The sequence below is a fragment of the Perca fluviatilis genome, chromosome 1 (genome assembly GCF_010015445.1).
Source record: "Perca fluviatilis chromosome 1, GENO_Pfluv_1.0, whole genome shotgun sequence".
Classification (NCBI taxonomy): Eukaryota; Metazoa; Chordata; class Actinopteri; order Perciformes; family Percidae; genus Perca; species Perca fluviatilis.
Genome location: NC_053112.1, coordinates 20,627,604 through 20,651,134, shown reverse-complemented (window position 1 = coordinate 20,651,134; position 23,531 = coordinate 20,627,604). Strand labels below are relative to the sequence as shown.

The window sequence follows — 23,531 nt, the reverse complement described above, 5'->3', positions numbered from 1 at the left end:
AGTGCTTTTTGGCATGTACCATGATTAATAATCATACATTGCAGTTTGTATGTGTCTATGTTTCACAGTCTAGTCCGTCTCATTTCTTTTTGTGTCCCTCTAAAGCTTTTTTCTGAAACGTTCATAAGATATATACAAAACGTACATATAAATGTAACTTGCATATATGGTTTTATTTATTCTATTCAAACTGTTACTTGGTGGCCACGTCTTAAGCTTTTGGTCTGACAAAAAAGTGTTCAATGACTCACAGATGAGTTTTTCCTCTCCCCCACAAAGACAAAGTATTACTAATTTCAATATGCAGAGAAAACACTGATTACTCATATAGTTACCTTAAAATAGAATTTTACCTTAGGTAAATATGCTGCCAAAAACTATGAGTGGCTGGGGAAAAAGTAGGGCTGTCAAGCATCCAGTTATTTTCAGTGAACAATAAATCCGACAAAGAGGAGGAGGATATGTAAAGACTTAGCATTGCTTTCGGTTGATGCATATTGTAAAAAACTTAGAGCTAAGAGAAGACTGTGTACAACATGACACCCTATTAACATGTTGCATAATGACCACTAGACACTTGAACTGACATTTTATCACAACCTTGGTATAAGCATTTAGACCTGAATGGGCTGGCATACTGACTGAAGAGCTCATTTCAAAATGAGCCGGCAATAAAGCCTCTAGAGAAAAGCTGCTGTCCAGAACCTTTTTTGTTTTATTGCCTGGAAAGAAATGCATGCAATAAAGCTTTAACCCCATGTCCAAGTACTCTGAATGCAGCCTTACACAGGGTTTCCGCCAGTGCATTGCAAGCCCGGTGGCCCACCAGGCCTAAGTTGACCAATCAGTAGGCTATATACACAACGTTCCACTTCCGGGATTGCTCCGGTGCTGCCGGAAATTCTGCTGGATGTCCTTTTCGGCCAGATGTCCATTTCCTTCTGCTTTTTTTGTTAGAATCCGTCGATTTATGAGGACTATGGGTAACTGCTCCTCAAAACTCTGCAGGGTGAATCGAGACAGCTAGCTAGAATATCAAATCTGAGTTTTCTGTTGCACGACTAAAACAACTTTTGAATGTACACGTTACTTCAAAACAAGTTCCTTACCGAGGCACGGGGGCTCCGTCCGGTGCTTACCACCACCCATGACAATTATGATTGGTTTAAAGACTGGTTTACAGTTACAATGGGAGGGGGAGAAAGCTCATAAGCAACAATTGTTAGGTAAAACACTATAAGAAAACAGCATCTCTGAGATCAGTGCTCTTTACCCTCAGGCATCCAACTATCACAAGCTAACATTACCTATCAACCTTAGCCAAACTGTCGCTCTCCAAGTGCCGGTCTAGTTTTAATTAATTTTGTTGTTGTGCCCTGTATTTCAAGGTTATAAGTATAAATATTGAATTTTTTCTTGTAGAGTGCAAAAACTTTGATATTATTTAATTTATTTTGTTGTTGTTGAAAACACAGTATTCCAAGACTGTACACAGTCAGATTCTTTGTAAGACTATAGTTGTTTATTGACCAACATATTACGTAGTCATATTTTTGACTACCATTTGAAGTCACTGTTCCATTATTAATGTGACTATTATTGCCACTGTTCATCACGTCCCCAACCGGCACCGTCAGACACCGCCTACCAAGAGCCTGGGTCTGTCAGAGGTTTCTTCCTAATAGGGAGTTTTTCCTCGCCACTGTTGCACTGCTTGCTCTTGGGGGAATTATTTGAATTGTTGGGGCTTTGTAAATTATAGAGAGTGGTCTACACCTATTCTATCTGTAAAGTGTCTCGAGATAACTTGTTATGATTTGATACTATAAATAAAATTGAATTGAAAATAGAAAATTATTTTCCAATCTCTAGTCAGCTTTTAGCACCGACTTAATGTAGGGTCCAATGGAATCTGTGTTTTAGCTTTTCAAGACATCTTTTTAAAAAGGCCCTGAAAACTCCCCTATTTGAACTGGCTTTCCACAGCCCTGCCAGCTAGCCCAGGCTCCTAGCCATCTTTTTTTTCTAGTTTGGTTTATTGTGATCTTTTGTTCTGCTCTATAAAGCAACTGTGACAAGCGCTATATGAATGTTGTGTATTATTATTTTTTCAGTTCTGCAATTCTGTACTTGGTTCTGTTATTACAGAAAATACAGGGCTGTAACTTAATGGTGCCAGCAATCTGTCACCGGGCCGCCAGCCCACGTCAAAGGAAACTTGTCACTGGTCTTAACAACTTTTCTGAGGGAAACCCTGCTTACAGATTATAGTGACCGTAATGGAAATTCCTCTAGCCCAGCAAGCTACAGCTGTCTTACCGCCAACTGCAAAGTGGTATCAGTCTCACAAGGTAAATGGTGAGCTAGTTGCACTAATCATATCATGCTCTGAGCTCAGCTGGTGAGACATACTGGCTGGTCAATAATCTGAACAGCTGGGAAGGGGAGAGACCAACGATTGCTCAGTTGAAACAAGGGGTACAACAATCATGACAAATCAATTAAAGCTCCTCATTAATTACATTATCTGTCAGCCATAGTTCAAAGAGCTCTTACTCTCCTTGTTTATTTCTAACTTCAGTAGAATCAAGGTAGGCTTTCACTTCATTCCAGCTATTTATTATATATCCAGCTTCAAAGTAATGACAAGAACACGTTTGTTGCAGCCACATGACGCAAGCCTTCGACGGTCGCGTACCACCCTCACCCCTCCTCCATGCAGTTGCTTGTAGGCAAGGACAAAAAAAAAAGACTCTTCAGAAAAGAGAATATCCTTACTCGAGGTTCTGCACGCAAAAGAGACACCATTTTCTAAACCTAGCCATTTGGCAATGGCTTGAATGTAATGGACGTCCATCAATATAAAGTAGTTGCACACTACAGCTTTAAGTATGCAGTGCACTGATCATGTTAAGCAGAGATAACTTAGAATGTTAAGTTTCTGTATGGGAGGGGCGGGGTCATTTGAAATTCTGCCTGCGAGTGCCTTCAGAGTACCATGTGAATGGACCGCTCGTCATGGCTGTGACGTGCCCACTCGTCACGCCATCGTGGCTGTGAAAGCTGTGGGTTTTGGAAAAAAAATTATATGCAAGCAGCTTTCCTGGAAACGTGACCGACCAAATAAGCAATCTGGTGACAACAAGTTAGGTAAACACTGAAGTAAGCATAGTGTTTAAGGGTCTGTTCACAGTTTATAATGTTAGCACGTATGTTTGCATTCTTGTGATTGAGGCTAGCATATTTCTGTTGGATATGGTAATGTGCCCATTCAAAATGGCTTTTGTTAAATTTGCACATGGGTAATTTGTTCCTTATAGTATGGTAATAAGAAACTTTTCAAAGGACGAGGTCATAAGTTATGAGCAGAGGTAGATTGGTGAATCACTTGTAACTGCAACTGAGGCCACGTCCACACGTACCAAAACAATCTTTTTTTTACCCGTCTTCGTTTCAAGAATGTTTGCGTCCAATCAAATCCATTTGTAAATGACTCAACACGCTACTTCATATGCCAGGCCTATAGGCGGCGCTGTTTCTGCTACAGAAATTCACCAAAAATGGAGAAAAAGAGCATAGTCACTTCCACTTCCCATCATAACATGACTAGATTATAACGTTCTCTTAATACATCCGTGGACTATAATAACTTTCACCACTGCTCATTTTATAAAGGCCGCCGCAAGAAAACGTGTCTTTGTTTACATTGTATAATGTGCTGTTGGATTGCTTTTTATTTTGCATGATTGCAGCGCGCTAACGTTAGCTAGCTCTAACATCGGCAGTCAAACAAACGTCAATGATCCAATGTCTTTTTGATAATCGATACGTTTTTCTTGCAGTAGCCTTTCTACAATAAACCATGGTAAAAGTTACTATAATCCATTCAAGGAGTTGATAAGCAGACATATTAGCTAGCTAGTTGATAAATTGTCTACTTCCACTTTATAAACAGATAGCCATAGCAGCTAACGTTAACGTTACGTCGCTGCTGGAGCATCAGCTACTTTAGCGATGTTTAACGTTGGCTACATAACGTTAGCGCGTAGAATCCAGAGGGAAGTGTCAGGGAGCAGAGACACAGTATTTAGATGAAGTGAGCTGGTTTAACCATGGAGACGGGATATGCTTGCTTTTGCAAAAACACATTTGAGTGTTGTTTTGCAATATTTAATCAAAAATAAAACACTGTAACAGCCAGCAGGACGCCGTTGTGGCTTATATTGATTGTTCTGTGCTGAAGCAGTGCAAAGGTTCATGGACTATGTTCTCAACTGTTCCTGTCCTAGTTTAAGTGGGTTTTAATGATGTTCTGTTGCCAAACCATTAACAGAACAAAAGTGTGCATTTATGTTATCTGGGTTTTAGTGTCGTGTGATTGATTTAGCGTTCATGTTTATCTACATTTATTACATGGTGTTACCATGACTGAGACCCAGGTGGGGATTGATGGCCTCTGGGCAGTAAATGTCTGTCTCCTGAGTGAATCTTTCCATGCAGCCCGCCACAATATATTGGAACATTGAAATGTGTTGCAGAATTTGTTTTCCTTCAAGTTTGTTGAAACAAATTTATATATATGTAATGCATTAATCTCAAAGTCAATAAATATATATATATATATATATATATATATATATATATATATATATATATATATATATATATATATATATATATATATATATATATATACATACATACATACACACACAAAAGGACAAGAAACAACATTTATATGAACAAATTATGTTTCTAGTAGTGATAAGTAATATTTTGTTTTATATTATATATTTCTTTGCATGTTTAATTTAACATACAAACATTACTCCAGGAAAAATAATTGATGTTTACTAATGATTTTTAGTAATGACTACTAATGTAAACTTGATTTTGTCTACTGCATCAATATACTGTTCTGTTAATACAACTTGACCTGTTAAGTTTCACCTTGTGTAAAAACATAAATAGTTTAAAGCACGCAAAGTTTAAAGCATGCAAAGTTCTAGCAAAGTCAACTAATTTGGTATAAGATTGTAGGCTTACACCATTTTTTTTTAACCAGAAAAAAAGTTAATGCATCATTGCTTTCCAAAAGAGTTAAAACCGTAAACACAAAAGGCATGGAGAAAAGGAGTGGAAGAGAAAGTGAGAAATTGATGGGAAGATAGAAAGAGGCCAGGTCTAACACAAAATGGCATTTAGCATTTATCCTGACTACAGCTTTATGCTAAACTCTTCAGTTCATCATGTTATATTACAGTACTGCTCTGTGTGTGTGTGTGTGTGTGTGTGTGTGTATTTAATAACTTACTTTGGGGCCATAGATAACCTATCAGTTAGACAGGCAAGCTTAGACAGAGTTGTAATTCATAATAAATCTCAATGCAATCGGGCAGAGGATGAGCAGTTTTCTAACTTTGTCTTTTGGGACTTTCACTTTCAGATGAATTTTTCAACCTTAATAATCAACGCAGCCTAGAAGTTAGAGATGTCAGTTCCTTACCACCCCCACACCACATCACCTCCTCCTCCAGCTGCATCTATAATACTGTGGTCGAACATCTCCCAGGTGCGAAAGTGTTTGACTGAGCAAACGAGAAGCAGGAGAAGAACCAGAGAGGCCGCGGTGATTACTTGACATTCCCTGGAAAAATTAAATGCTTTCAAAATGCTATGTTAACATAATTCAGTAAGGCAAGACCGAACTCTTGAAAAAGAAATCTGCCTATCTCACTTTCTCTCTGCCCCTTTTCTCGTCCGTACTTACCCTCTCATGACAAGTGTTTTTTAATAAGCCGGTCTTATGACAGCCTCTCTTTCATCCAGAGAAACACAAAGGAACACACACACACACACACACACACACACACACACACACACACACACACACACACACACACACACACACACACACACACACACACACACACACACACACACACACACACACACACACACACACACACACACACACACACACACACACACACACACACACACACACACACCCCTGTGCGGAGTGTTAACAGGCTTTCTGCCAGTGAAGCAGAAAGACTAAGAGTTTAATAAGACAGAATCATCAGATATCTGTGACAGGCAACATGTACACACAGCTCCACTATATGGCCTTCAATCTAACAACCTACATAGTGAAGAAGACTGTGTGTACGTATGTGCATACTTATTAACATTTCTGTGTGTAGCTGTGTGTTTATATGCGAGTTTGTGTGTGGTCTGTGAACCGTCACAGCGACACAGGTCTGTCTCGGAGGATAAGAGTGAGACGTCTTATCAGCCAAAAGCCAGACAGACACACATATATACACACACACACACACACACATATACACACACATATACACACACATATACACACACACACACACACACGAACACACACACACACCGTGGGATAATATGCCACCTCATATCAGCTATACAGCAAGGACTGTCACAAAAGGGGGTGTGGGGGGGTGAAGGGAGTAGAGGCATGGAGGACGACGGAGGAAAAGTTGAGGGATAAAGAAATAAAATGGAAAATAAAATGGGATGAGAAGAGAAAGAGAAGGGAGGCAAAGGAAAGAGTACTGTTATGACAGCATTTCCCTCTGGAGATAAGGAGTGATGAAGAAATACAAACCAAAAGGTCTCACTATCTCAGCATTAGTTGTCCTGATACAACAGGCAGATAACACTGAGATTTTAGCGTGTTTCAGTTCAGTTACACAGAAGTCAATAAGAGAGTCAATTACTGACTGAGAGACTTATGCCATGTTCATGACATATGAGATGGATAGTAGAAACGTGAAAGATCCCCAGGTTACTTGCAAGGGTTCAACTCAAAGACATTTGTAGAGTGGGTCATGTGAGGGTTAGGGTTAATGTGCAGCATGCGTTGACAATCTAACAGTGTATTCGATTATATACTCGTTTATGGGGAAAAAATAATCACGATTATTTCGGTCAATATTGAAATCACGATAATTTAACACAATTACTCGTTGACTTCTGGAAAGATGTTGCAATTGTTGAACTTAAAAAACAGTGGAAAAGGTTAAAGGTCCCATGACATGGTGCTCTTTGGATGCTTTTATATAGGCCTTAGTGGTCCCCCAATACTGTATCTGAAGTCTCTTTCCTGAAATTCAGCCTTGGTGCAGAATTACAGCCACTAGAGCCAGTCCCACAATGAGCTTTCCTTAGGATGTGCCATTTCTGTGTCTGTAGCTATTGAGGAGGAGAGAGGGGGGGCAAGGTGGAGGGTGGGGGTGTGGCCTTGACCAACTGCCACACCCCCACTGAAAGGGGAGGTAACCTTGCTCCTTATGACCTCATAAGGAGCAAGATTCCAGAGCAGAGCAGGATACACAGGGCTCAGCATACACCTATCGCCATTTCTAGCCACTGGGGGACCATAGGCAGGCTGGGGGAACGCATATTAATGTTAAAAAAAACTCATAAAGTGAAATTTTCATGCCATGGGACCTTTAAATAAAACAGTGAAAACACACATAACTGTGAAATTTGCCTTAATACTTTTCCTATTTAAACTTTAAAAGAAAATTAGAATTTACTTGCAAAACATAATGAGCTAAATAATTGTTTTTCTCGATTATTCTGTTTTTGTGATCATTGGGAGCCGAAATCATAATCACGATTAAATTTCGATTAATTGCACATAACTATTGACCAGATTTTTTGTTTTGCATTGACTGTGCACACTGGTGGCAGAATGCAACGTATGACCTTCAGTAACTGTATAGCAATTCTTTAATTGACCCTGGCTGTCTACCGTTGCTACGGTTACGCACTGGTACTGGTAACATTGTTGGTGTAGATCAACCTGAAAGGAAAAATGAATTTGTGCGGTGGAAGTGCTAGGAAGTGGCACTTCACGGATAAGGGGGTGAGGAGAGATTGGCTTTTTATGAAAGTAATGCAAATACAATAAGCAATAAAATGCAGCATACAGGTAGACAACTCATAGGACCTGCTTGTTTGTTTGTTTTTTTCAGTTTCGTGGCTGGTAGAAATCGATTTGTGGCCGGTAACCTTTTTTTTTTTTAAGTTTAAAAGCTTTTGGCAGATAGACCAAAAAGGGAATTTTGCCTTGAACGACTGACTTTGGCTAACGTGACATCCATGTACAGTATGCTTTTTAGGCACTTGTAGTACCAAGTGGGATATGTCAGAGCTTTTAAACAAAATCTGAGTTTCCAAATCGTCAATACAAACAAGGTAATTACTAGGGCTGTACTAAGGTCTATTCATGCCAAAACGTCAAGGTACGGAGGTAACGGTCCGGTGCACGCAGAATACTAAGCAAGCAAGCTTATACTAAGCAAGAGAGAGAAAGACGATTCAAAAGGAGCGAGTGCCTATACCTCTGATGAATGACATTGAGAACTTAATGTTCACAACAACAAGGAAACATTCTGCACTCCTCTCAGACTTAATAGGGCTGGCCCGGAAATTAGCTTCAGAAATGTCAGGAAAGGTTAGGAGGAAGGGGCGAGGGGCGGGAAGAAGAAAGCAAAGAGAACAAGGGAAGGCCCAAAGGGAGGAGAAAATTAGGAAACAAGGTAAAAGAAAAGGGAAATCTTTTCATGACACCACATATGATTATAAAAATGTCAAAGAGGTGAACAGCGAAGGAGGGGAAAGGGGTGGACAGGGGGACGGAAAGCCAGAGACAGAAGTCATTTTGCCACTCAGAAAGATTTGTTATAGAAGTGTTGGAAAGGGGGAGGAAGAAAAAAAGGAGGAGGAGAGGGAGGAATAACAGAGACGGAAAATGACTTGGAAACATAGGCCATCAGTCATCGGGAAAGCAGGTCTGACACTACTGCATCAATAATTCAGATGACTACGGCTAATGAGCGAGATCTAAACAAATCACCCCTGAATTCACTGGGAGAGCACTGAAACATTTCACTGTGCAAAATATGGCGCCATTATACCTGCAGTTTGGGCTGTACTGGCAACACACAAGGGAAAGGGGGTTGGATTCAGTATTCATCTCTCTTGAACCCTTGAATCCTTCGCATTCATTTTCATGAGGGAAAAAGGGACAGCGAGAATCAACAAAAGTGAGACATGCATGCATAAAAAAGGAAAACCAAAGACCCATTTGGCAAAAGACCGTAATAAAGGCAGAAATAAACAAAGACTAATAAAGTAGATGAAAAAAAAAAGAAAGGAAAATAAGAAATGAAAAGACAATTCTCTGTGAGAATGTGTTGACAGTGGATACAGCTGGACTGTAGGAGACACACAGAAAGGTAAAGACAAACCCAGAAAGCATTAAGGATTGATCAGACCCACAATGGTGTCTGGCATTGGACAGATGACTGTAACACACACACACACACACACACACACACACACACACACACACACACACACACACACACACACACACACACACACACACACACACACACACACACACACACACACACACACACACACACACACACACACACACACACACACACACACACACACACACACACACACACACACCTTCCTTCCTTCCTTCCTTCCAACTCTACACTTACAACAGCACTTACACAGCATGGGACAATAATGAAACTACAATACACGTTCCCTACACAGCATGATAACAGGGACTCATTTATACAGTGTGGTTTTTGCTGTATATGTTTCTCAGACATTAACAATAGTTATTAAGAGTACGGTTAAATTTTTGTCCTTTTAATTATGCTTTTTTTCTCCTTTTGAAACAGATACATCTAATACATCATATAGGCTACAAAACACATGCATTAAACTGTAATTTTAGCAATTAGTGGGAAAAGCTATTTCTTCTCACAGAGTATACTTGCACTGTATTATAAAATCCATGGGCAAAGACTGTGTGAACTGTGAGCTATGGTTTATTCTCCGATGAACAGGTCAGACAGAAAACCAAGAGTCAATAGCGCTTACGCAGTGTTTAGCTTCATAAGCCCCAGCCTAAACTCAGCAAGTGGCTTGGGTTATGCCCTGAAGAGCCTACCCGGTAGTTTATTGGGCCTCCGTGTGCAGAGGTTATTATTCCAATCCACTTATTAGACTGGTCCCTGGGTCTGCTAGCAAGCCCACTACTTTGAAATCTCTATCTCTCTGTAGATATATAACTCTCTAGATATATAATTCTCCTTGCCTCAGACCTGCTGCCTTGGACATTTTTTCTCTCTTTACTCCCCTGACTCCATAGGGTTAGGTATAGGAAGTGCTTACATTGGTTCTTTCTTTGTGCTGTAGTCAGCCTTAAGACAGAAACACAACACAAGCTAGATATAATATCTAGCAGAGCTGGGGTGATGAACGAGGGAGTATTGAAGGGATATAAATATTCTCTCTTTCCATGACTATTTCTTCCACTCCCTGAGGGGCGTATAGCAGGGTTTAGAAAGGCAGAGCTTTGCACTGCCCTAACTTTTTAATCTACCTTTTTTTTTCCTTTTTCTTTAAATGTATTTATTTCTTCCCACATGTCTGTCACAATCACAACTCAACTTTTTCCTTAAGTTGTCCTTTTCTCAGACTCTATTTTTATGTTTATTTATCCACTCTATCAGTGATCTTACTGGCTTTGACAGCAATACCATTTTTCATTGGCACGATACAAGACAACTTTGTTGCAAAGAGTTGTGCTGTACTGTCATAATCTCAAATTTTAGCGCAAACTTAGGCAGCGAGACAACCAAGCCGACTTACTCTGCCCTCTACGCTAAAGAGTCACGGTGCCCATCCTCAACGGAACCTTACGGTCAGTCAAATTATTTGCAAAAGATGTGATTTCATGTAGACAAGCAGAAGAGATGCAAGTCGGATTTATGCTTAATGCAGTTTAAAGAGAGTCCAACAGTACATCAAGTTTTGATTTATGGATTTCACCATTGATATTACCACAGCAACACTAAACTGGCATCATAAATGATCGACAGAGTTGTGAATTCATTAGTTGGCCATAGACACAACTATGTTGTTACATTTTTAAGGATTCCTTCTTTGCGCTGTTGATGCAACACAGAAATGTTCTAATGCTCCTTACTATAGAAGACTTATAGTGCTGCCTCCCTTGCTGCCCTTGTTAGATTTCATTAGAGTCCAGCAGTGTTTTGGTCCCATTTGATTTTGGTGTATGACAAAGAAAGTGTTAATAAACTTCATGGAATAATTTTAGATTACCAACTATAAAGGCTTTTACAAAAATAATTGTAACCCCTGAATGGCTAAGTCCTTGCTTGAAGAAGTTTGTATTAAATTGTGCTCCAACAAATGTAGATAATGAAACTAGATAAAAACAGTTTGGCTCCTCTGCCAACAGAAGTAAATCCAAACAATAGCAAATCCTACATTACATTAAAACCCGGCACCATTATTTTAATGTCAAAAGTCTCTTCTGCTCACTCTCTCAGCCCCTCTCACTACACTGCAAACGCAGACTAAACATGCATTTAGTGCACCAGTAAAATAAAGACATGATCTCGTCTATGTAGCGGTCATTCTCACCACAACGAGTCAGTAACTAGAGAACCAAAGCGAGGAAATGAGACAAGGACAAACAAAATAAACAACACTTTGAATACGGACTTAAGATTTGAATATCAACAGTGTTTCCTACACAGACTAATTTGTGGCGGTGCGCCACACAATCAACATCGGCACACACACACACAGACACACACACACACACACACACACACACACACACACACACACCTTTCTAATCTGGGGGAAAAACTGATCGATGTACCAAACATGCTTTTGAATGTTTGAATGTTTCAGGACAGCTTTAATTAACTTAACCTTTTAACCTTTAGCCCTACACAGCCCACACAGTTTAGAGAAAAAGCTTGTAGCGGCCAGGGGAAGACAAAGGGCAGCGAGGGAGAGCAAAAGTTGGTGAGATGCTGCTTCACCATTTTGTCCATTTCCAGCTAAATAAGATCTTCCTCCGCCTCCTCCCCCCTTTTGCCATGGCCCCAGGCAGGCAACTGGGAAACACATTTCTCACATTATAACCCTTCAATATATCTCCTGTGGCTCATTGGATGTCTGTCTGTCTCTATGTGTGCGTGTGCGTGTGTGTGTGTGCGCTAGTGTAGCACGTGTGGCTAGCTCCTGTCTGCTACTTGGTACAGATTCACACAGGATGGACCAAATGCACGATATGCTTTTCTCCCGATTCGATTCCTTCATTATACATGGGTGCCGTTAAGATTTGTATTGCGATTTTTCTTCATTGCGATTCGACAGCATTGAGTATTGCAATTTATTTTCCTTTCCAAAAGCTGAATAATACACTTCTAGAGACAATAGGTCATGAGCAGTGTTTGGAATAACGCCATTTAAAAGAACGGCGTTAGGTAACGGCGTTATTTTTTCAGTAACGGGGTAATCTAACTAATTACTTTTCCCGTCGTTATAACGCCGTTAACGTTACTGGACGTTCAATGCGGTGCGTTACTAGGCATTGATTGAATAAACTGTGTAATCCAAACGCACCCCTGGCTCGCAGCTAGTGAGGAGGTGGGTTAATAACGAGGTAAGCGATTATGATTGGCTAAGGCAGAGTCATGTTTCATGGTAGCCAATCAGAGCCAGTGTTTTTACACACATGCCAGCACACGCGCCACACACACACAACAGCTAAACAGATTCAGCAGAGATGGCGAGTCAGGAGCAATCCGATGAAAAGTTGGCGTTTTCAAGGTGGAGATATAAGCACTACTTCAAATTCATTGTGGTCAAAGGCAAGAACGTGCATGTAATGTGTACATTATGTCCAGGAGCGAAGACTTTGTCGACATCCGTTGTAAGCAACTCTAATTTAATGAAGCATCTCACAACGACACACGCATCTACAAAGCTAGTGGCCAAAACCAGCGATACCTCCACCACAGATGATAGCTCGCTATCCACTAGCAAAGAAGGACTCAGAGCAAAGTCCTCCAAGCAGCAAAAGCTAGATCTGTCTGCCTCACAACAAAAACCTATGACACAGGCTGAAGTCAACCGTATGATAGGCAGGTATGTTGTTAAAGTATATGTGTCATATAAGTTTATATGGTGTAACGGTTTACTTTTCTTACCAAGATAATACTTGAAGTGCAGGATAAACCTCTTGCTGTCTGTGGACGTGCTATAAATATTGAAAGTTATGTACGTTAAACACCTGTCTGTTCTACTCATTTCAACCGACTTGTGAAAACTGCTAAAAAAAATCCAAATTCTTTGACATATAGCAACTTTTTTTATATATAGTTACTTTCCCTGGTAACGAGTTACTTTTATTATAGAGTAATTCAGTTACTAACTCAGTTACTTTTTTGAACAAGTAGTGAGTAACTATAACTAATTACTTTTTTAAAGTAACGTTCCCAACACTGGTCATGAGACATGTATTAACTAATTGTTTAAAAAAAAAAAAAGTATTTTCAGCATTTTCTGCTTTCGGTCTGTTTAGCTTGAAACAGATTTGATGTTGCCGAATACCACATTTAAACAGAAAATATTTAGGTGAATCATTGGTTAAAAAATGAATAAGACATATTGATTTTGGGGAAAAGAATCACATTATAAAAATCGTCGCAAAATGGAAATCGATTTCTTTCCGACCCCTAGTGGACAATATATTAAAGTCAAAGCTTTAAAGATAGTGCAGACTGATCTCATAAAGTGGCGTTTGTATGACATGCCAATTCGTATGCCGTTTTTGCGTGTTATCAAGGCGCATAATCGCTTTTTAGCGTGTTTATCAACGCCGTTCGGCCACCATTGACCTACATTACGTGTATATTTTCGCCGTAGCGAGTAGTATGAAAGGACGTAAGTCCGCGGAAGGAGGTTGGCAACGCCACGTGGTGTGTATGTTTACATCTGCTGTATACAGCGTAGACATACACGTGGATAGCTCAAAATGCGTACAGATAACACGCCATTTGGCTTTAGGAAAGTGGTGTGTATGTTTACGCAAAGTCATGATGCCATGTTGGATAGTGGCAATGTCCATGGCAGAGAAGCAAACCAATAATAGCTGGACACCTTTTAGCTAGGTAAATGATTGAGAAATGCTCTCACTTATTAGATAATGCAATGTGTCCTTGAGACAGTCAGTGCCTAACAGCAGACCGTGGCTATAATGGGCAGCTCCCTGGTGTAATTCTGTGAATGTGAATCAAGGCCTTGCTGAAAATAAGCACTGATGTCAGCAGACTGTCCCTGGGTAAAACATGTTAAAAATAGGAGATTATTCATTAGTAACTGTAAAATTGAAGTTTTAAACTCCTAATCGCAACTCCTTAGAATTGTTTTATTCATCAACAAACTAGAGTAGGCTTTTTCCCTCAAAGCTTTGCTAGACAGTTGTATTTAAAGCAGAATGCTGGACAAGTGAATGAGAGACTAGTATGTTCTTCAGTGTTGAAATATGAACACATACTGCACCAAGAAAATGTACTGTCCAAGGTTTGTAAAGTAAAGTCTCTATAGCTCACTTATTCAGTAGTACAACCAAATATGTCCTTGCAGTATCAGAAAAGTCCCCTCCCCTAAAAGGTTAACTTTACAAGAAGTGGCATGTGTGCGCTCATATTTGCACAGCTTCACTCCAACGGTACTGACACATTCATTATACATACACCTCACAAGCCATCGTTATTAGAGATAGAAAAAAAAAAATAAGTGTTTACAGCAAACTGGAGGGCAAATATGTCAGTCTCAATTATTCATTTACTCTCTCTCATTCAAATGCCTTTTCAGTAGTTAATCTGTCCATTTATTCATTAGTTTATTCTTCCACTGCGTCAGCTCTTTCTTCACCCATTTGTGGATATGTTCAATTCTTTATTCATTTGTTCAAATATTTGCTCACTTGTCATGTATTTGTCCATGCATTTCATCATTTATTAATTCCACAGTTTGTCCACTCAATCACTTTTCTATTCATATGCTAAGTCAGCTGCACGGAAGGTGCAGATGAGGTGGTGCAACAGTAATATTACAACAACACCGTGACTTGGTTAAAAGTCCTTGGTCCATAACAAAATATTACAACAAACTGAAGGCCTTTTTACAGTCGCCGTTCCTGACCTGTCGCACGACAATGTGACGTAGATCTCGCTGGCGCGACAGGATTTAAAGTGCGCGACCAGAGGTTTTTTGACCCTGGCGCGGATTCTTCTTCTTCTTTTTCCCTACAAACTTATTTTATACGGGGTTTTTTTCAGCGGCGCATGACAAAGCGGAAACAGGAAGCACGGACGAGTTCTCTCTTGTAAACTTACTAGGTTAACATGAGTTCTTTTATGGTGAATGAAAGGCTTGATCCGACGAAGCAGGTCATCGAATGGTAGTGCAGACATTCTGAAGTATTCAAAGTGCTTCTCTTCGTCTATCATCCTCATTTCTTTCATGAAGATATTGAACTCATCATATTTACATTTGTTTCTTTGCAAGCAGGCTCAAAAGCAGCTGTTCTTCCTCATCCATTGACTCCAATATCATCTTAGCCACTGGTGACTAGGGGTGGGCGATATGGACAAAAAATAATATCTTTTTCTTTTCAGATTTTGACGATAACGATAATTAGACGATATCCTTTAAAAATGTGTTTTTAAAAGTCTGAGTTACTTAATCACTGATGATAATGGGCACAATGTTGAATGAAAACAGTTGTTATTTATTTTCTTTAAAATTTAAGTATTCAGGTAAAAACAATTCAAAGACAAAATACTACTATAATAATACTAATTGAACTAGTATAGGAACATTGAACTCTGAGTACATATTCAGTTGTTCGCCTCTGCTGTAATGTAAATTGTGCAGCAAAAAAACAAGATGAAATCATAACAATAAACAAAGGGCTCTGTTCTGTAACATATTGCACACAACCATGTCCTTATTGGAAGCAGTCCTGGAGCTGGAATAGGGAAGTGTCAGGCCAGGTTTTGATAGTCCTACTTGGCTTTATAGTCCTTTTGACCGGATTTATGCTGGGATCAGGTATAGTTGGATGTGACCTGACTGGCCCAGGTGAGGGAGAGGAGCAGTTCTGTATGCTTTCTTGATGTTAGAGTATACATGGTCTAGTGTGTTCTTCCCTCTAGTAAAACAATCTACATGCTGGAAAAAAGCTGGGGAGTACAGATTTGAAGGACGCCTTTTAAAAGTCCCCTGTATCCCCTCCAGGTGATCGCGCTGCAGTTTGTTCCCTATGGTTAGCAGTGAGCCAAACTTGTGCTAACGTTAGCATCGGGGGCTACGTAGACGGCAGTGTGCTGTTTTCGTAGTAAATAAAATGGCCTGTATATATTACCGACAGGGCTCCAGGTGTCAGGTGAGCCGTGCTGGGCAACGATCCTGAGGTTGGTACTCCATTCATTGTGCACAAAAATGCAGTCCTCCGCCTCTGGTCTTGGCGTATTATTTTGTCATCCTGCCGGTAGCTAGCTCGGCGTGCTAGCGCCGACAACAACCTGGAGCGCCCGGTCTGGCTATGTCTATGTCTATACTGATTAGTTCAGTGTGGCTGTATAAATAAAAACATGTTATGCATAAGTGTGGATGGTGTTGCTAGTGTGTGTGTATGAGTAAAGTGATAACTGTAAGGGAGAAGTAATGAAAAAAAAAAAAAGAATAAATATTTGAATATATTCAGACCTGTGTGTTTTTTCCCCCCAAAGGAATATTCTGGCCAACAAATAATGCAACTACGGTTTATCTTGCAATTGTTGTGATAACTTTCCAGAGTTGTAAAATCCTGTCCGTGTGTTGCTTTTTCGCAGGGCTGTTTTCGGTCTGAATCCATGTAAGAGATGTGCCCAACAGGGTGTAAGGACTTCATTACCATCTATGATGAGGACGCACACTTTTATTTTATTTTGGACTGAGTAAAAGACACAAATGATGCTCATGTTAGATTCAAGCAAAGGCACAAAATGTGAGTCACACAGATGAAACCTGTGATTGGACATGTAAGCTGTTTAGTGCGAGATAACGGCTCTGCAGGTGAGTTGAACTGTGGTGTAATTGGACAAAGGCCATGAATAATAAAGTTTGACCGACTAATCTCACAGTCTACGTGAGATGGTTGAAAACTCAGGAAAAGCTAATAAGTAGAACTTGAGTATAATTCTGTCAAATTCCCAGGGTCAAAAATGAACTTTCACACTCAAATTAATAGTATGTGTCATAACTCAGGAGTGCATCAGTAATTATCTTTAGTAGCATATTTTTAATAAAGAAAAAAAGCAGGAAGGATCAGCAGCACATAACAAAATAATAAAAAGCCGCTGTTTCATGTCACCCCATATACAAGTATTAGGCCAAGGCTAGTCTCGCTTTGCGAGACCCTCCTCCAAAGAGCGCTGGAGGAGAGTCTGGCTACTCCACATAGCATTCGGGGATGGGAGGGAAAACGTGCTCTGGTTTATTGGCATTTCTTTAAGCCAATCACAATCGTCTTGGGCGGTGCTAAGCAGGCTCGGAAGGTACTTGTTTTGGTGGAACATGTGTACGTAGGCCTGGGCGATATGGAGAAACTCAAATATCACGATATTCCTGACTAAATACCTTGATATCGATATTGCGACGATATTGTAGGATTGACAATTGGTGTTTTAACAAAATATCATTTACACAATGAGACTTTTGATAAATAATCATCAGTGACAAAGTGTGTAAAGGCAAATAATAAAACAGCTAGAACAGTCTGCTAAGCTCAGAAAACTACATCACTTTACTCTAATGCAGCCTTCAAAACCAGGAAAAGACAACACTTAATATATTAAGATTTTACGATATCCAAAATCTAAGACGATATCTAGTCTCATATCACGATATCGATATAATATCGGTATATTGCCCAGCCCTATGTGTACATTTAAAAGTTGTTTTAGTCGTGCAACAGAAAACTCAGATTGGACAGATAGTCTAGCTAGCTGTCTGGATTTACCCTGCAGAGATCTGAAAAAAGGTTAAGCATAGTCCTGATAAATCAAGTTTAAAATGCCAACACAAAGGAAGCCCAAGGTGACGGATATCCGGCCTAAATGAGTGAAATCAGGCGGATTTTCCGGCGGCAACAGAGCAATCCCGGAAGTGGAACGTCAAGGATATAGTTTGTTAAAGATATAAAAAAGGATCACAGCATTCATGAAAACTAGGGCTGTCCCAAACGATTATTTTTTAAACAATTAATCTAGCGCTAATTTTTTTACGATTAGTCGACTAATCTAACGATTAATTTTTCAATTAGCGATTATTTTCCCATTGCTCAATTATTAACAATTTACACAAAACAAATTTCAATAAGGTTCAAATCTCTATTTATTAAAATTGTTTAACACTGCACTGTTCAAGTAAAATTTATTTGTAGTATTTGTATAATGAATAAGCTCTTGTTTAACATCCAAGCTCTTCTTCCTTTAATTTAACTTTAATTATTTGTATCTAAAGGCTGGTTAAGCAGTGTAGGGAGGAGAAGTTGGACAGTTTTTTTTGTCTCGTTCCAGTGACTGGCACATCTGGGTGATGGCGTCGGATATGCGTTAGCATGTTAGATGTATTTCCACTCACATACCCAACAACTGCTGAACAACGCCGACACACAGTCCTCGTCTTATCCACCACTCTCTCGCCTGTAGCCTACTGGAACTGACTTTTCGAGGCGGGGACGGTGTTATGTGCCTTCTGGTTTTTCCACCTACTGGTTTCCGAGCCTGTCCAGATGCCTTGTAAACCTATCAACCTACCCACGTCAACAGATTTGCTACATATTCATAAACATTTTACTGGCCTTTGCATGTCACAACTCAAATAAAAACTACACTGAACTGAATATCGGAGCCCTACATTACTATAACATTGTACAGCTCCTCAGCAAAAATAAAAATATACAAGTCCGCTTCGCTGTCCACTACACTATCACGCTTATCATGTCAGTCTCCAGGACATGACTTTGTTTTTTCTTTTTTCTCAGTAGGCCATGAATCACTGTTTATCGGAGTACTCCGAAACAACAGGTTACCTTGATTTAGGCTTAAAAACATAACTATATCATGCACACCAACCTTCTGCTACACCTCTGCGCTATCCGTGTACAAGGATTTGTCATAAATTAGGGTGAGGCTATTTGCACCCCTGGTACAATTAGCAGTGTATGCTATTTGTACCCTGATGCAATTAGAAATGAATGCTATTCGTACCCCGCCGGTGCACACAGCAATGTGTTCTATTAATACCCCGTCTGGTACAAATATCAATGTATGCTATTTGCACCCCTGTGCATTTACAGTACCTTGGCATATAGTTACACACAGTTATCCACACCTTTTTGGAATATTATCTGACATTCTTACCCTAACCAATCCCACTCTTCTTGCCTAAACCTAACCAACCCAACCAGAGCAGGCATATTCATGAGTCTTCCCCTACCACCCTGCAAAAAAAATTGTTTGCGTTCGCGGGCCCTGACTTGCGCAATTGCATGCAAATTATCTAATCCAAAATTAAAAAAATAAGATTGCCTCACAGGGGAATTGAACTCCAAACTCCTATACCAAAGGTAAGCGTACTAACCACTCACCTAGCAGTTCTTACGGAATGTTGTATATAACGGAATGTTGTTTACCACTTGGGTTTCTTCAAGCCTCGGTTGCTAGGTAATGGTACTGTATATAAAAAATAGGTACTACCTAACAAACGGTTGTATGCTTTCACTGAAGACAGAAAGTGCAACTGTAGTATCCATTTTCCGCTAGAAATTCAATTGTTACAAACTTTAGAGACAAAACTTTGCCAGTTTTTGCAGTCATGGAAGATGAACGTCCGCCATGATTTCGGTGCACGCGAGCAACGTGTTTTTGTTGTTACGTCACAGGGTGTGAATAGCTCAGCTGTGTGGCCGAGGCTATTCGTACCGGGGGTGCAAATAGACACTCCGTATAAATTATACCAGGCAGCACATGGATTCTGAAATAATGGGTCTAAAACAACTGGTTACCCTGGGCTGGAAACGCGTGATCTCGAGGCTCTCAAACAGCTAGGCTACAATAACAAGTTCCTTGGATTTATGAAAAAAAAAGCAATATACATTTCTATTGACATGGCTCAAATGCCTACATCTACGTTTCCAATAGCCTACAACGTTATGTTTACGACGAAAGACAAGTGGAGAAAAATATTTAACCAATAAAGGATTTGAAACCCGTTTTTCGTTTTAAGACATTAAACCTTACCATGTTCGCCAATATTCCCACACATCGTATTCCAACTTAATTTATCTAGCAATCACGTAACACACGGAGCTTGTTCTGCAACGGTGCACTCTAGTGTTGAAAACAATGTTCACCTTTCATCTTACACCAATTTCAAAACTGATCTTCTGATATCCGGGTGCATAGGTGACATAATATAGCCTATAGGCTACAACGAAAACAATTCAAAGGTTGCGCAAACTATTTCCAAATTTTTTAAACAGAACTTTGTATTGTAGGGGTTTCAAATACTTAGTTATCTTCCGTCATAAACATAACGTTGTAGGCTATTGGAAACGTAGATGTAGGCATTTGAGCCATGTCAATAGAAATATATTGCTTCTTTTCATAAATCCAAGGAACTTGTTATTGTAGCCTAGCTGTTTGAGAGCCTTGAGATTACGCATTTCCAGCCCAGGGTAACCAGTTGTTTTAGACCCATTGTTTCAGAATCAGTGTGCTGCCTGCTATAATTTATGACAAATCCTTGTACACGAATAGCGCAGAGGTGTAGCAGAAGGTTGGAGTGCATGATATAGTTATGTTTTTAAGCCTAAGTCAAGGTAACCTGTTGTTTCGGAGTACTCCGATAAACAGTGATTCATGGCCTACTGAGAAAAAAGAAAAAACAAAGTCATGTCCTGGAGACAGACATGATTAGCGTGATAGTTTAGTGGACAGCGAAGCGGACTCGTATTTTTTTATTTTTGCTGAGGAAGGTTCGAATCCAGCACGACAAGGATCATCCTAATTACTTTTAAAACACATTTTTCCCGCTGTACAATGTTATAGTAATGTAGGGCTCCGATATTCAGTTCAGTGTAGTTTTTATTTGAGTTGCGACATGCAAAGGCCAGTAAAATGTTTATGAATATGTAGCAAATCTGTTGACGTGGGTAGGTTGATAGGTTTACAAGGCATCTGGACAGGCTCGGAAACCAGTAGGTGGAAAAACCAGAAGGCACATAACACCGGCATGAGACGAGAGGACATGACACGGGAGGCTCCAGGCTGTAGCCATACAGTCTCGAAGTTTTCCCAAACTTGCGATCTTAAAAGAGGGTCGCAACCACTTGCCATACTCGTCCTTTCGTGCTGCTATCTCTGACTCACTCACTGGACCGTCAACCTGACAAAAAACTGCATGTAGGCGGAGGAGCTCGGCTAGCTTCAGAGCTAAGGTGGGGCTACAGATTAGGTGCCCCTAGAACCCGCATATCTAACAGTAGTTCCGCATTACATTAATTAATTTGCACGCAAGTTTTATTTATTTATTTTATTTAGTGACGCATCGACGCAAATTATTTGTGTCGACGCATCGACTACGTCGACGAATCGTCCCAGCCTTTATGAAAACATAAATAAATCCCATCACCAATATAGTATGTGTTCACCATTACGATTATTAGATTGCAAGTTAATCATATAACCAACAATATATTTAAAAGTAATGTCTGTCGATTCAACAAGATGCAGGTGAACAGACGCCTTTTGAGCCCAGTGACCAATGTCAGATCGAGCAAACAAGCTACAAGAGCTTCCGTTTCACTTCCCTTTCAGTTAAACCACACCACCATACCCACCCCTGAATGAAAGAAGTACATATGTATCTCACACTAACCAAAAGTAGTTACAGGGTGTTCCGGTGCACTACAAAAACCTAATTCAGCTAGCATGCAGCAATCTATTTGTTGTTATTGTGAGATTGTCGGCAGCATCGTCAAACGTCACTATTAAGCTACCGAGAAGTAAAACACAGCAGTTCCTGCACTTACGAATTTCAAAATAAAACCCTTATTGGCGAAAGCGAAATAATGCTTTTAAGTAACGTTAGTGAAGCTAAAATATTATAAGAGTGTCAATGGAAACACGTGAGATGTTTTAGTACTGTTCCCAGACCAAATTGACGTCTTACAGAATGCTATATAGACTGACGTTTACGTTACACATTAACGTCAGCTAACGTTAGCTACATTAGCTTGCAATGCCTAACCATATACGCTTGTCACATTATGCAGAAAAGTAACACAGCTTAACCAAACATGAAAGAGACCAACACGTAACGTAAAAAGACAACTAATAAGCAGTGTTTCTTTCAGTTGTTACATCATACAAGAGACACGTTAGCTAGCTAGCAAGATAACCAGAACGTCGCTCCGACAAACTTCCTGTCTATCCTGACTAGCTAACGTTTATGCTCATTACATTAAACAGCACAGCTATATCCGCAAAACATTTCATTTAAGCGGATGAAGCTTTACCTCTTTCTTCTTTTGTCCTCCCCCCGGCGGCAGACATAGGAGCAAGAGGAAGAAAACAGACAAAACCGGCAGGTGAACGAAGAATTTTGTCCAAACAGACGCCATGACGGAAGGATGCTCTCACTGCGAGACACGTCTACGACAATGGATGTTCTGTCGACCAATCAACGGAAAGAGAGTTGAAGCGCGGAAGCCTCTGGGTTTTGTAGTTTTTTAGGCTGACTAAATTTACTCACAGACTACTTTACATTTTACATCTAGAGGTCATACTTTTAATTTCAACTTTGGGGGAGGAATCTATAAGGAACTCAACTATAGTAAAAGACTCAACATGACATCTTGAACTGAACAGTGTATTGAGAAAAGGGCAAGCTAGGTGTAGGCCATATTCTGAATTATGCAGTAGAATAATGATGACAAAACAAACCCAAAAAGATGGACGTGTATAAAAAGCCCTTTGTCACTGATGACAGTTACTTAAACTGATTTTAATGTATGGATAAAAAAATGGATAAAATTAGGCACCGCCTCTACAGTTGTTGGTTTGGCTTTATTGTAATACATTTTTACTTTATGCATTTATACTGGGTTGTGTTTGTGTGTGTGTGTGTGTGTTGTGTGTGTGTGTGTGTGTGTTGTGTGTGTGTGCTTCATGGCAGGGGGAGGCCTTGACCAACTGCCACTTTGCTCGCCTGAAAGCCATGATGTTCTCTGGGCGGCAAAGCAGAGAAAGGGGAAACCTTGCTCCTTATGACCTCATAAGGAGCAAGATTCCAGATCGCCCATCTGAGCGTTCATTTCTCAAAGGCAGAGCAGGATACCCAGGGCTCGGTTTACACCTATCACCATTTCTAGCCATAGGCAGGCTGGAGGAACTCATATTAATGTTAAATAACCTCATAAAGAGAAATGTTCATGCCATGGGACCTTTAATCTACATACTACTATTTTTAATGTATGTTATTTTGTTATTAGGCCATTAGGAATGTGTTTTACT

General features: G+C 39.9%; 1 protein-coding gene across 1 annotated transcript in view; it reads right to left on the bottom strand.

Moving 5' to 3' along the window:
* Window positions 1–22,687, bottom strand: part of tusc3 (tumor suppressor candidate 3) — a 93,726-nt gene extending 71,039 nt beyond the window's left edge. The window contains exon 1 of the mRNA XM_039801798.1: window positions 22,535–22,687. Within this exon, the coding sequence (XP_039657732.1) occupies window positions 22,535–22,639 (105 nt within the window). The 5' untranslated portion in view covers window positions 22,640–22,687. The remainder of the gene's footprint in view (window positions 1–22,534) is intronic.
* Window positions 22,688–23,531: the final 844 nt, after the last annotated feature.